General features: G+C 44.6%; 2 protein-coding genes across 15 annotated transcripts in view; both read left to right on the forward strand.

Annotated features, from left to right (window-relative positions):
• Positions 1 to 5,425, forward strand: part of KIAA0586 (KIAA0586 ortholog) — a 389,421-nt gene extending 383,996 nt beyond the window's left edge. For 9 of the 11 annotated variants that reach the window (XM_085887220.1, XM_085887212.1, XM_085887217.1 and 6 more), the window contains one exon: positions 3,431 to 3,569. In XM_085887220.1, the coding sequence (XP_085743346.1) occupies position 3,431 (1 nt within the window). In that variant the 3' untranslated portion in view covers positions 3,432 to 3,569. Of the gene's footprint in view, positions 1 to 3,430 lie in introns of all 11 variants that reach the window. The other 2 variants (XR_015059775.1, XM_085887218.1) reach the window with 2 other exon arrangements.
• A 3,079-nt stretch (positions 5,426 to 8,504) lies between these two features.
• The window catches only part of CFAP61 (cilia and flagella associated protein 61), a 256,962-nt gene continuing 253,346 nt past the window's right edge, over positions 8,505 to 12,120 (forward strand). For 2 of the 4 annotated variants that reach the window (XM_085887231.1, XM_085887232.1), the window contains exon 1: positions 8,514 to 9,279. In XM_085887231.1, the coding sequence (XP_085743357.1) occupies positions 9,272 to 9,279 (8 nt within the window). In that variant the 5' untranslated portion in view covers positions 8,514 to 9,271. Of the gene's footprint in view, positions 9,280 to 12,120 lie in introns of all 4 variants that reach the window. The other 2 variants (XM_085887234.1, XM_085887233.1) reach the window with 2 other exon arrangements.

Here is a 12,120-nt window from a genome sequence, read left to right on the forward strand (position 1 = left end):
GAAAAACCAAAATAATATTTTGATGATATACTTTAATGAGTCCGTGAGAGTGTATCGTGGAAAATCGTATCATATAATGCATGAAATCACTCCAAGCTCCTAACTTGAAAACTATCGCACATACAAAAGCAAGATATACAGCGATTTGTAGCTATTATGAACAGGCATTTGATATGAGTGAGGAGAGTGAAGAAAAAAAAACTTTATCATTAAGAAATCGTTCTGGCCTGTTCCAAGTCAAGGCATGGTTGAGCAGGCCAAAAAACATGGCGGCTTCAGACCCCAGCGAGGTTTACTTCGGATATGCCTTCAGACCCCATCGGGAGTGGTGACTGAGGATGTGCCTGATGAAGGACATAATTAAATAATGCCATTAATTATCTTCAAAAGGGGTGTTTTAATTCACCCAAAACACCCAATTTTAACTCACGCACTTCCTTGGAGTTTTCTTCTTATGCATGGATAGTTTCAGGCTGCTAGGTTTCATGGTTTTGGAGTTATGGAGGACACACACACACACACACACACACACACACACTGACACACATTGACATTTGTTTGGATAGATTATCGAGTCGCGAATGTTTCCACATAAGTGGTGAAATCTAAAGACACCCGCTGGGACTCTCATAAGGTAACACAGAAAGTTTTTGGCGGGGCCAGCCCCAAAACTGAGCTCGTAGTTCGGGGATGAATGGATGGACAGAAAGACAGACAGACAGACAGAGAGATTCCTGCTTTATTTTATCGCCTGGTGGGGTACCTGTGAGAAACTCATGGACATAGACACATATATTTATAAATATTAGATATTATCAATATCATTAATAAATATTGGATTTCATCGTTAGTCCACATATTAAATTTATTACGTACAAAGTTTTTCGAAGTACAGTATTGTTTAATTATATAGTTGAAAAAGAGTCATCACTCGTCGAAAATAAACTCTTTACATATACCCCGGGAACATGAAAAAACATAATTAGACTACAGTTTGAACCCTAACTTCAGTCTTTCTGAACAGGGAACCCTACCCTTCCTCTTCTCACCCCCTCCCTTCCTCTTCTAATCCCCTCTCTCCTCTCCTTCCCCTCACTCCTCTCCCTCCCTCCCCACATTGCATCAGACCAGACACATTCAAAACGACTATTATAACTAATTCCCTTGAAGGGAACCCCACCATTCCTATTCTAATCCCTCTCCCTCCTCTCTTTCCCTTCAACGTCCACCAACTAACGATGGGATCTTTAACATCCACCAACTTCCAATGGCAGATGGAATGCCCAGTTTAACGTCCATCCGAGGGATGGCACACACACTGATTAATCATCCTGCCTGTGAAACACGAGGATGACAGTTTATAGCTGTCAGGTGAATTTGAACCCAGGTGAGAGGGCTTAGAGGCGAATGTGCATACCTCCAGGCAATCCTGCCAGCCAAATTAGAATATACGGTGATGGTATTGACAGTTTGTGTTGCCCATTCTCTGAACCTCCAGCTTTGGCTTCCAACCATACTACCCGTCAGGCTTCTCTCTGATATGTGATGCTCTGAGCTGGATACGGTCGAGCAAAGTTTTAATCAAGCCATCGCTGCATCAACACTCTTTATTGCCTTTGTTCCTTTCGATCAATTCATCACCTCTGAGTGTTGATAACTCGCTCTCTCCTTCAGAATTCCATATTCGAGATATACATACTACTTACCTGACATCATTCTCACCTTGCCTCGTTCAAAATGTTTTTGGGAAATTTTGGAAACCCTTCCTCCATTTTGAAACTAAGGCTATGTGTTTGTTTTTTATGTAAGTGTAAGCTTTCAAAACAATGCTTTTGAACATTATTCCGTTGTGAAAATGACTTTCAGTGTTATTAATAAAAAATCAGTGCTCAAAACTGATCTCTTTCATGGCAAGCCCTTTGAGGCTTGACCCGTGTTTGGGAAAGTATTGTCATGTCCACGCTGGTTAAGACCGACACTTGGACGGATAGCCGAATGGTTCTACCTTGGAGGCAAATCTGTGATCCTTGGAGATTATAGTGCGTGCAGGATGGAGGGCGGGAAAGCATGTACCATACGCGTTCACCAGGATGGAGAACAAGAGTTTGCACTCGAACCCACAACGAATAGACAGATACAAGCAATCTTCATAAATCAGGGTTTAATGAACATAAATCAAGAATTCATTCGAGGAATAAATCAAAGCGTAATCATGAAAATAAATCAAAGCACGAGGTAATTAAACGCGAGGTCATTTACAGCCTAAAGTTGAGGCGCCTCTACTCACAGTTACAAAAACGGACAAGGGGAAAGGTAAAAACAAAAGAAAAATCCATCTATTTATTCTGGCACTTAGCTTCGTCCAGAGACGATCCTTTAGAACTTGATGATCGAACCGCGTCGTCCTGCACGGGAAGCTCACAAAATGGCGCCAAGCCTCTCTCTGGGCGGGAAACGTACGTGAGGTATTCGTGAGGCGGTATTCAATGCCAAGACTCAGAAACCTCCGTGCAGCTTCTTTTCATGAACGAATATGCCGATCACGATCACCCACCTTCCTCCTTGACCATACGACAAGACGATTTATGAGGCCCCATGAAAGGCCACGAGGTACACTCTTCTTCCCTCCTCAGAATCGTACATGCTTCACAACTCAGCCGAACAGTCAATGGCTAGCATTTTGCTCCAGTGCACGAACACGAGAATCATGCAACCTTCCTCACCGTGTCGAGGGGAAGCCAGCAAGCTGGATCCTTTTTGCCTCCAATCACGTACCTCATACAATTCTCCTCTCCTCCAAACCTTCTGACCTCACACCCATCCATCATCCATCCCAGGGGTGTGGTTTGCTCGTTGTCATTTCTGGAGACAGGGTTTTTGCCTGCTTGGAATGTTTGGCTCGGTTGGTGTTGTTTTAAGGTCATGATTGCTTTTTATTGTCAGTCTTGTAAACGCAAAAACATAGGAAAACATCACAGAGGGCAATCACATACTCTGGGAGAAATTATCCTGAAACCCTACCTAATTAACAAAACACCGCCCCCACGCAGTGACACGAACAACTTAAGCTGACAGTTTCCCTACTTATATGACATTGAGATGTCTCCTGCTTCTCTTTTCAATCCCACCTTTATTTTGAAGTTCGTCCATCTACCCCCCACAAACATAACATTATGTTTATGCAGTCAAACTACCAACCAGACATTGTGGAAAATTGCTGTAGATTTTGATTTTTAAGAAGTGATTTATTGGACACTGAGATCATCAATTCCTCATATTCAGTGGCACAGTTTTTAAAGAAATCGATAAGTGAAAGGTCACTGTTGTGGTTCCTTTTCAGAATTCATTATTTTCAGGAATCTTGTTGGAATCATACAGGACAAAGAGAGTGTCAAAATATGCCTTCCTGTTCTCTTTCTCTGCTTTTCAGAAAGACACAAGGAAGCAGCGAATTCTCAGTTGAATTCTGTTCCGACGAGATCACCCTTCATGCGAACAAATGCTGAGAAAGAACACACGAGCAAAAGTGCAAACTTTGGAGAATCAATCACCAGTGAGGATATGAAACAAGAGTGGGATGACATGGGAGATCATCAGTGAGGATATGAAACAAGAGTGGGCTGACATGATGGGAGATCATCAGAAAGGATATGAAACAAGAGTGGGCTGACATGATGGGAGATCATCAGTGAGGATATGAAACAAGAGTAGGCTGACATGGGAGATCATCAGTAAGGATATGAAACAAGAGTAGGCTGACATGATGGGAGATCATCAGAAAGGATATGAAACAAGAGTGGGTTGACATGATGGGAGATCATCAGAAAGGATATGAAACAAGAGTAGGCTGACATGATGGGAGATCATCAGAAAGGATATGAAACAAGAGTGGGCTGACATTGGAGATCATCAGTAAGGATATGAAACAAAAGAGGGCTGACATGGGAGATCATCAGTAAGGATATGAAACAAGAGTGGGCTGACATGGGAGATCATCAGTGAGGATATGAAACAAGAGTGGGCTGACATGGGAGATCATCAGTAAGGATATGAAACAAGAGTAGGCTGACATGATGGGAGATCATCAGAAAGGATATGAAACAAGAGTGGGCTGACATTGGAGATCATCAGTAAGGATATGAAACAAAAGAGGGCTGACATGGGAGATCATCAGTAAGGATATGAAACAAGAGTGGGCTAACATGATGGGAGATCATCAGTGAGGATATGAAACAAAAGAGGGCTGACATTGCTGCACACTATTATATGCATTCAGGTGGTTTGTGTAACGACATTGCTTTCAGCAAGTTACATGAACGTTTTGTCACAAAACAATTGATTGCTGAGATTGTTTGTTTCTTTTCAATGTTTACATATACCTATTTACAAACTTTACCTTGACAAAGAACATGTTTGGTGTGTGTGTGTGTGTGTGTGTGTGTGTGTGTGTGTGTGTGTGTGTGTGTGTGTGTGTGTGTGTGTGTGTGTGTGTGTGTGTGTGTGTGTGTGCGCGTGCGCGCGCATGCGTGCATGCTGATTTATTTATTTTTCTTAAAGAAATGCACTGACCAAACACTTGTGTCCTCAATCAGTAGCCTTAACCAGCAGTCCTGTGTTACCAACTCAAAGCACAGAAGGGTCCTGTTAATGTTTATCTTATCATCACTATTGCACAATCCATTAAAATATTTTCTATTTTGCTTCAAGATCTTTCAGTGGCCTTTCCAAATATTTTGATCATCGTCTTTTGTTTTACAAGACAATTTCATGTTGGACTTTTCATTGAGAGGTCAAGGGTCATGAAATATCTGTGTGACGTTAAATATAAGATTTGTGGACAAGTAGTTGGACATTGGGAATTTGTCAAAACACAGAATGGACAATACATGTGGGTCAGGAGTAATGACAGGCTCAGATAAGGTATGAAGTGTGAGATACCACCTAAAAGAAGAGGACAGGAAACTGGAGAGTGGGAATGTATGAATATTGAGAGGTGTTTATGTACATTACACAGAACAAGAAAGAGAAAATGAAGTATTTTGAGTGTTAATCTTTGAGTGGGGGATGTTGCCAACACGTGATCTTATTGGGGTTAGGAATTGGGAGTTACATCTGTCTTCACCTCTTCAGAAGAACCCGCAAACATTCTTGCAGATGTACTTATTGGTTGTGGCTCTGGAGTTTAGCAAAGAACAGCCTTCATTGATACCCACCAGTTGGGTCACCAAATCAAGATCAGGTTATTTAGGCTTCAGTAAACCATCAATAAGACTGATATTTAAAGCCATTGCAAAAATTGACCCTGGAGTGCACCACGGCAATGTTGGGCCACAAGGCCTCAATGAATGTTTTCCTTGTGATGTCGACATTCCATGTATGAAAATAATATGGTACAGTAAATTTTGGGGCAACTGCCCCAGGGATATGGAATTGTAAACAATATTTTTCAAATGCTTTACACACACACACAAAAAAAAAATATTTATATTATATACATATGGGAGTGATGTATACATGAGACGAGGGGGAGTAATGTATACATGAGAAGAGGGGAGTAATGTATACATGAGAAGAGTGGGAGTGATGTATACATGAGAAGAGGGGGAGTAATGTATACATGAGAAGAGGGGGAGTAATGTATACATGAGAAGAGGGGGAGTAATGTATACATGAGAAGAGGGGAGTAATGTATACATGAGAAGAGGGGAGTAATGTATACATGAGAAGAGGGGAGTAATGTATACATGAGAAGAGGGGAGTAATGTATACATGAGAAGAGGGGAGTAATGTATACATGAGAAGAGGGGAGTAATGTATACATGAGAAGAGGGGGAGTAATGTATACATGAGAAGAGGGGGAGTGATGTATACATGAGAAGAGGGGGAGTGATGTATATATGAGAAGAGGGGGAGTAATGTATACATGAGAAGAGGGGGAGTGATGTATACATGAGAAGAGGGGAGTGATGTATATATGAGAAGAGGGGGAGAGATGTATACATGAGAAGAGGGGGAGTGATGTATACATGAGAAGAGGGGGAGTGATGTATATATGAGAAGAGGGGGAGTGATGTATAGATGAAAATAGGGGGGGGGGAGTGATGTATTCATGAGAAGAGGGCGAGTGATGTGTGTGTGTGTGTGTGTGTGTGTGTGTGTGTGTGTGTGTGTGTGTGTGTGTGTGTGTATATATATATATATATATATATATATATATATATATATATATATATATATATATATATATATATATATATATATATATATATATATATAAAGAGGGGGAGTGATGTATACATGAGAAGAGGGGAGTGATGTATACATGAGAAGAGGGGAGTAATGTATACATGAGAAGAGGGGAGTAATGTATACATGAGAAGAGGGGGAGTAATGTATACATGAGAAGAGGGGGAGTAATGTATACATGAGAAGAGGGGGAGTGATGTATATATGAGAAGAGGGGGAGAAATGTATACATGAGAAGAGGGGAGTGATGTATACATGAGAAGAGGGGGAGTGATGTGTATATATATATATATATATATATATATATATATATATATATATATATATATATATATATATATATATATATATGAAGAGGGGAGTGATGTATATATATATGAGAAGAGGGGGAGTGATGTATACATGAGAAGAGGGGGAGTGATGTATATATGAGAAGAGGGGAGTAATGTATACATGAGAAGAGGGGGAGTAATGTATACATGAGAAGAGGGGGAGTGATGTATACATGAGAAGAGGGGGAGTGATGTATACATGAGAAGAGGGAGAAATGTATACATGAGAAGAGGGGGAGTGATGTATACATGAGAAGAGGGGAGTGATGTATACATGAGAAGAGGGGGAGAAATGTATACATGAGAAGAGGGGGAGTGATGTATATATGAGAAAAGGGGGGGAGTGATGTATTAATGATAAGAGGGTGAATGATGTATGTATATATATATATATATATATATATATATATATATATATATATATATATATATATATATATATATATATATGAGAAGAGCAGGGAGTGATGTATATATGAGGAGAGGGGGAGTGATGTATATATGAGAAGAGGAGGGGTGATGTATGTATGAAAAGAGGGGGAGCGATGTATGTATGAGAAGAGAGGGGAGTGATGTACATATGAGAAGAGGGGAGTAATGTATATATGAGAAGAGAGGGGAGTGATGTATGTATGAGAAGATGGGGAGTGATGTATATATGAGAAGAGGAGGGGTGATGTATGTATGAGAAGAGGGGGGAGTGATGTACATATGAGAAGAGGGGGATTGATGTATATATGAGAAGAGGGGGAGTGATGTATATATGAGAAGAGGGGGAGTGATGTATATATGAGAAGAGGAGGGGTGATGTATATATATGAGAAGAGGAGGGGTGATGTATATATGAGAAGAGGGGGAGTGATGTATATATGAGAAGAGGAGGGGTGATGTATATATGAGAAGAGGGGGAGCGATGTATGTATGAGAAGAGGGGGGAGTGATGTACATATGAGAAGAGGGGAGTGATGTATATATGAGAAGAGGGGAGTGATGTATATATGAAAAGAGGGGGGGCGATGTATGTATGAGAAGAGAGGGGAGTGATGTACATATGAGAAGAGGGGGAGTGATGGATATATGAGAAGAGGGGAGTGATATATATATATATATATATATATATATATATATATATATATATATATATATATATATATATATATATATATATATATATATATATATGAAGAGGGGAGTAATGTATATATGAAGAGGGGAGTAATGTATATATGAGAAGAGGGGGAGTGATGTATGTATGAGAAGAGGGGGAGTGATGTATATATGAGAAGAGGAGGGGTGATGTATGTATGAGAAGAGGGGGGAGTGATGTACGTATGAGAAGAGGGGGATTGATGTATATATGAGAAGAGGGGGAGATAGGTATATATGAGAAGAGGGGGAGTGATGTATATATGAGAAGAGGAGGGGTGATGTATATATATGAGAAGAGGAGGGGTGATGTATATATATATATGAGAAGAGGAGGGGTGATGTATATATATGAGAAGAGGAGGGGTGATGTATATATGAGAAGAGGGGGAGCGATGTATGTATGAGAAGAGGGGGGAGCGATGTATATATGAGAAGAGGAGGGGTGATGTATATATGAGAAGAGGAGGGGTGATGTATATATGAGAAGATGGGGAGTGATGTATATATGAGAAGAGGGGGAGTGATGTATATATATATGAGAAGAGGAGGGGTGATGTATGTATGAGAAGAGGGGGGGAAAGTATGTTTGTCTGAAAATCAAAGATAAAAAACATTATTTTCGTTCGCTCGAGGGGTATTGAGGTTTCAGATCTGGGGCACACCCCCACACCCCTCACCCCCACACCTCCTCACGCCACACCCTCACACCCCTCACCTCCACACCCCTCACACCTCACCTCCACACCCCTCACCCCCACACCTCCTCACCCCCACACCCTCACACCACCTCACCCCCACACCTCCACACAACCCTCACCCTCACACCTCCTCACCCCCACACCCTCACACCACCTCACCTCCACACCCCTCACCCTCACACCTCCTTACCCTCACACTCCTCACCCCCACACCACCTCACCCCACACCACCTCACCCCACACCTCCTCACCCCCACAACCTCACCTCCACACCCCTCACCCTCACACCTCACCCCCACGCCCTTACACCACCTCACCTCCACAACCCTCACCCTCTCCTTGCGAGGATGATGAGCAGCCATACAATTCGCCTGTACCTCTCGGTCAATGTCCACAAAATTTTTCCTTCCCGCCATCACTTCTCAGAGTATTTACTTATACTTTATGGTATATAATAAACAATCCGTTCCATATAGAATCAAATATAGTAGCGTCACCATCGCATGAACCTATACACCGCCTAACATTTACTCGTCAAGATTTATGATGAACAAAATTATAAATAGATGTTTTGTTGAGCACAAGGAACCACCAAACGTGTTACGGAGCTGTGAGAGAAAAACGTCACATGGCAACGGATCGCGTCCCTGACTACGCTATCACCATAGCAACGTCGCACCTCGGCTCTCCCGTTGATGAGGTTGTGTGAGAGTGAGAGAACCAAGAACCTTGTTTTATTTAACGTTTCATGTAACATTCGCTGAGGAGAGAGAGGCAGAGTTTACTGTTTGGAGGATTCCTCTGTCAAGACGCCTCCTTGTCCTTGGATATTAAACGAGGTGCCCGATGGAAAGGTGAGGTGGAACACCCAGAGGGGGGAAGTTGTGGGAGGATTCGGGAATTCAATTGGGGGTCACACGACTTATTCCCATGGATGACTGGGTTATCGATCCTACAAATAATGTGGGAATGGGATACAGGGTTATCTCATGCGGGATGCTGAGTCTGAGGTATTCGTCTTCCACTGGTAATTGGGGAAATGTGGCAGGGGGACAGGAGGGGATTGGGAGACAGGAGGGGATTGGGGGAGAGGAGGCGATTGGGGGAGAGGATGGAGCGGGGGACAGGAGGGGATTGGGGGAGAGGATGGGATTGGGGGACAGGAGGGGATTGGGGGGCAGGAGGGTATTGGGGGAGAGGAGGGGATTGGGGGACAGGAGGGGATTGGCGGACAGGAGGGGATTGGGGGAGAGGAAGGAGCGGCGGACAGGAGGGGATTGGGGGACAGGAGGGGATTGGGGGAGAGTGGGGGATTGGGGGAGAAGATGGAGCGGGGACAGGAGGAGATTGGGGGAGAGTAGGGGAGTGCAGGAGAGGAGGGGATTGGGGGACAGGAGGGGATTGGGGGAGAGTAGGGGAGTGCGGAAGAGGAGATTGGGGGACAGGAGGGGATTGGGGGACAGGAGGGGATTGGGAGACAGGAGGGGATTGGCGGACAGGAGGGGATTGGGGTAGAGGAGGGAGCAGGGGACAGGAGGGGATTGGGGGAGAGGAGGGGATTTGGGGAGAGGAGGGAGCGGGAGATAGGAGGGGATTGGGGGACAGGAGGGGATTGGGGGAGAAGATGGAGCGGGGGACAGGAGGGGATTGGGGGAGAGTAGGGAGTGCGGGAGAGGAGGGGATTGGGGGACAGGAGGCGATTGGGGGGAGGATGGAGCGGGGGACAGGAGGGGATTGGGGGACAGGAGGGGATTGGGGGAGAGTAGGGGAGTGTGGGAGAGGAGGGGATTGGGGGAGAGGAGGGAGCGGGAGACAGGAGGGGATTGGGGGAGAAGATGGAGTGGGGGACAGGAGGGGATTGGGGGAGAGTAGGGGAGTGTGGGAGAGGAGAGGATTGGGGGACAGGAGGGGATTGGGGGAGAGTCGGGGGGTGCGGGAGAGGAGAGAGTGTGGGAGGCAAGAGAGTGTGAGAGATGAGAGAGTGTGGGAGAGGAGAGAGTGTGGGAGAGGAGAGAGTGTAGGAGAGGAGAGAGTGTAGGAGAGGAGAGAGTGTGGGAGGCGAGAGAGTGTGGGAGGCGAGAGAGTGTGGGAGGCGAGAGAGTGTGGGAAAGGAGAGAGTGTGGGAGGCGAGAGTGTAGGAGAGGAGGGAGTGTGGGAGGCGAGAGAGTGTGGGAGGCGAGAGAGTGTGGGAGAGGAGAGGGTGTGGGAGGCGAGAGAGTGTGGGAGAGGAGAGAGTGTGGGAGAGGAGAGAGTGTGGGAGAGGAGAGAGTGTGGGAGAGGAGAGAGTGTGTGAGAGGAGAGAGTGTGGGAGGCGAGAGAGTGTGTGAGAGGAGAGAGTGTGGGAGGCGAGAGAGTGTGGGAGAGGAGAGAGTGTGGGAGGCGAGAGAGTGTGTGAGAGGAGAGAGTGTGTGAGAGGAGAGAGTGTGTGAGAGGAGAGAGTGTGGGAGAGGAGAGTGTGGGAGGCGAGAGAGTGTGTGAGAGGAGATAGTGTGGAAGAGGAGAGAGTGTGGAAGAGGAGATAGTGTGTGAGAGGAGATAGTGTGGAAGAGGAGAGAGTGTGTGAGAGGAGAGAGTGTGGAAGAGGAGAGAGTGTGTGAGAGGAGAGTGTGGGAGGCGAGAGAGTGTGTGAGAGGAGATAGTGTGGGAAGCGAGAGAGTGTGTGAGAGGAGAGAGTGTGGAACAGCCTCTCCAAGCTGATTGGTGAAGGAACACACCCCAGCACACGTGCTCGGCCTCGAACCTTTTTCTGGTTCTTCCGCTTGTGTGATGAAAAAGTTCATTTCGGGTGAATTTTCACCCTTTTCCCTTCTTGTTGAGTTGTTTTTTTTCTCTTTTCAGCACCACTGGGATAGTTTTGTTTCATCCTCAGGACAGGTGCTCTGATACTGATTTTAAATCCACAACGTTCCGCTTTGCGCTTGGGTTAGTCCATTTATTAAAGAGGAGGTGTTTTGTTATGGTACAATAAATTGTGGTGTGGATTTCTTCAACAATATCGATATATGTATTAACATGAGGGATTGTACAAATGTATGATGACTCGTGCGGGCCCGTACGTGCAAAAAAAAAAAAAATTTTTTTCAGAAAAGAAACTTTCAAACTGCGTGCCAGAAACAACAACCACACAGGCCATTCCTTCGCTCTCGCGCGCGTTCCCGTATGTGCAAAAAAAAAAAGAAGAATTGTGACGTCGATCGTGAAGTCATGGCACCGTGTCTTGTCATTGTTTTGGTAAATAAATGGCCATAACTTGGGAACCACTTGTGCGATTAATATCAAACCTTGAAAAGGCACATCCTCAGTCAAGGCCCCAGCAATATACCTGGCAAGTTTCAATTAGATCGGACCAGTGGTTGTCGAGAAACAGCGGTCACACACACACACACACACACACACACACACACACACACACACACACACACACACACACACACACACACACACACACACACACACACACACACACACACACCTGGAATTATAGATAGATGCGATTCTTGCATTTGCATACATTAAACGTCGTTATAATTCCACTTCCTTTCTCCACTTACCTCACCCCTCAATTTTGCAATGGTCCTGTCGAGTTAAACATGAGGGGAAACGTTTTTTAACCCATTCATTACGTCACAGTGCTTTTTTTTCCCTGGGATGCAGCATTCCCTTCGCGACGTGTTTATCACCACTCACAGGTTGAT

Source organism: Eptatretus burgeri, chromosome 7 (genome assembly GCF_056783735.1).
Source record: "Eptatretus burgeri isolate ZD-2024b chromosome 7, Ebu_testis_v1, whole genome shotgun sequence".
Classification (NCBI taxonomy): Eukaryota; Metazoa; Chordata; class Myxini; order Myxiniformes; family Myxinidae; genus Eptatretus; species Eptatretus burgeri.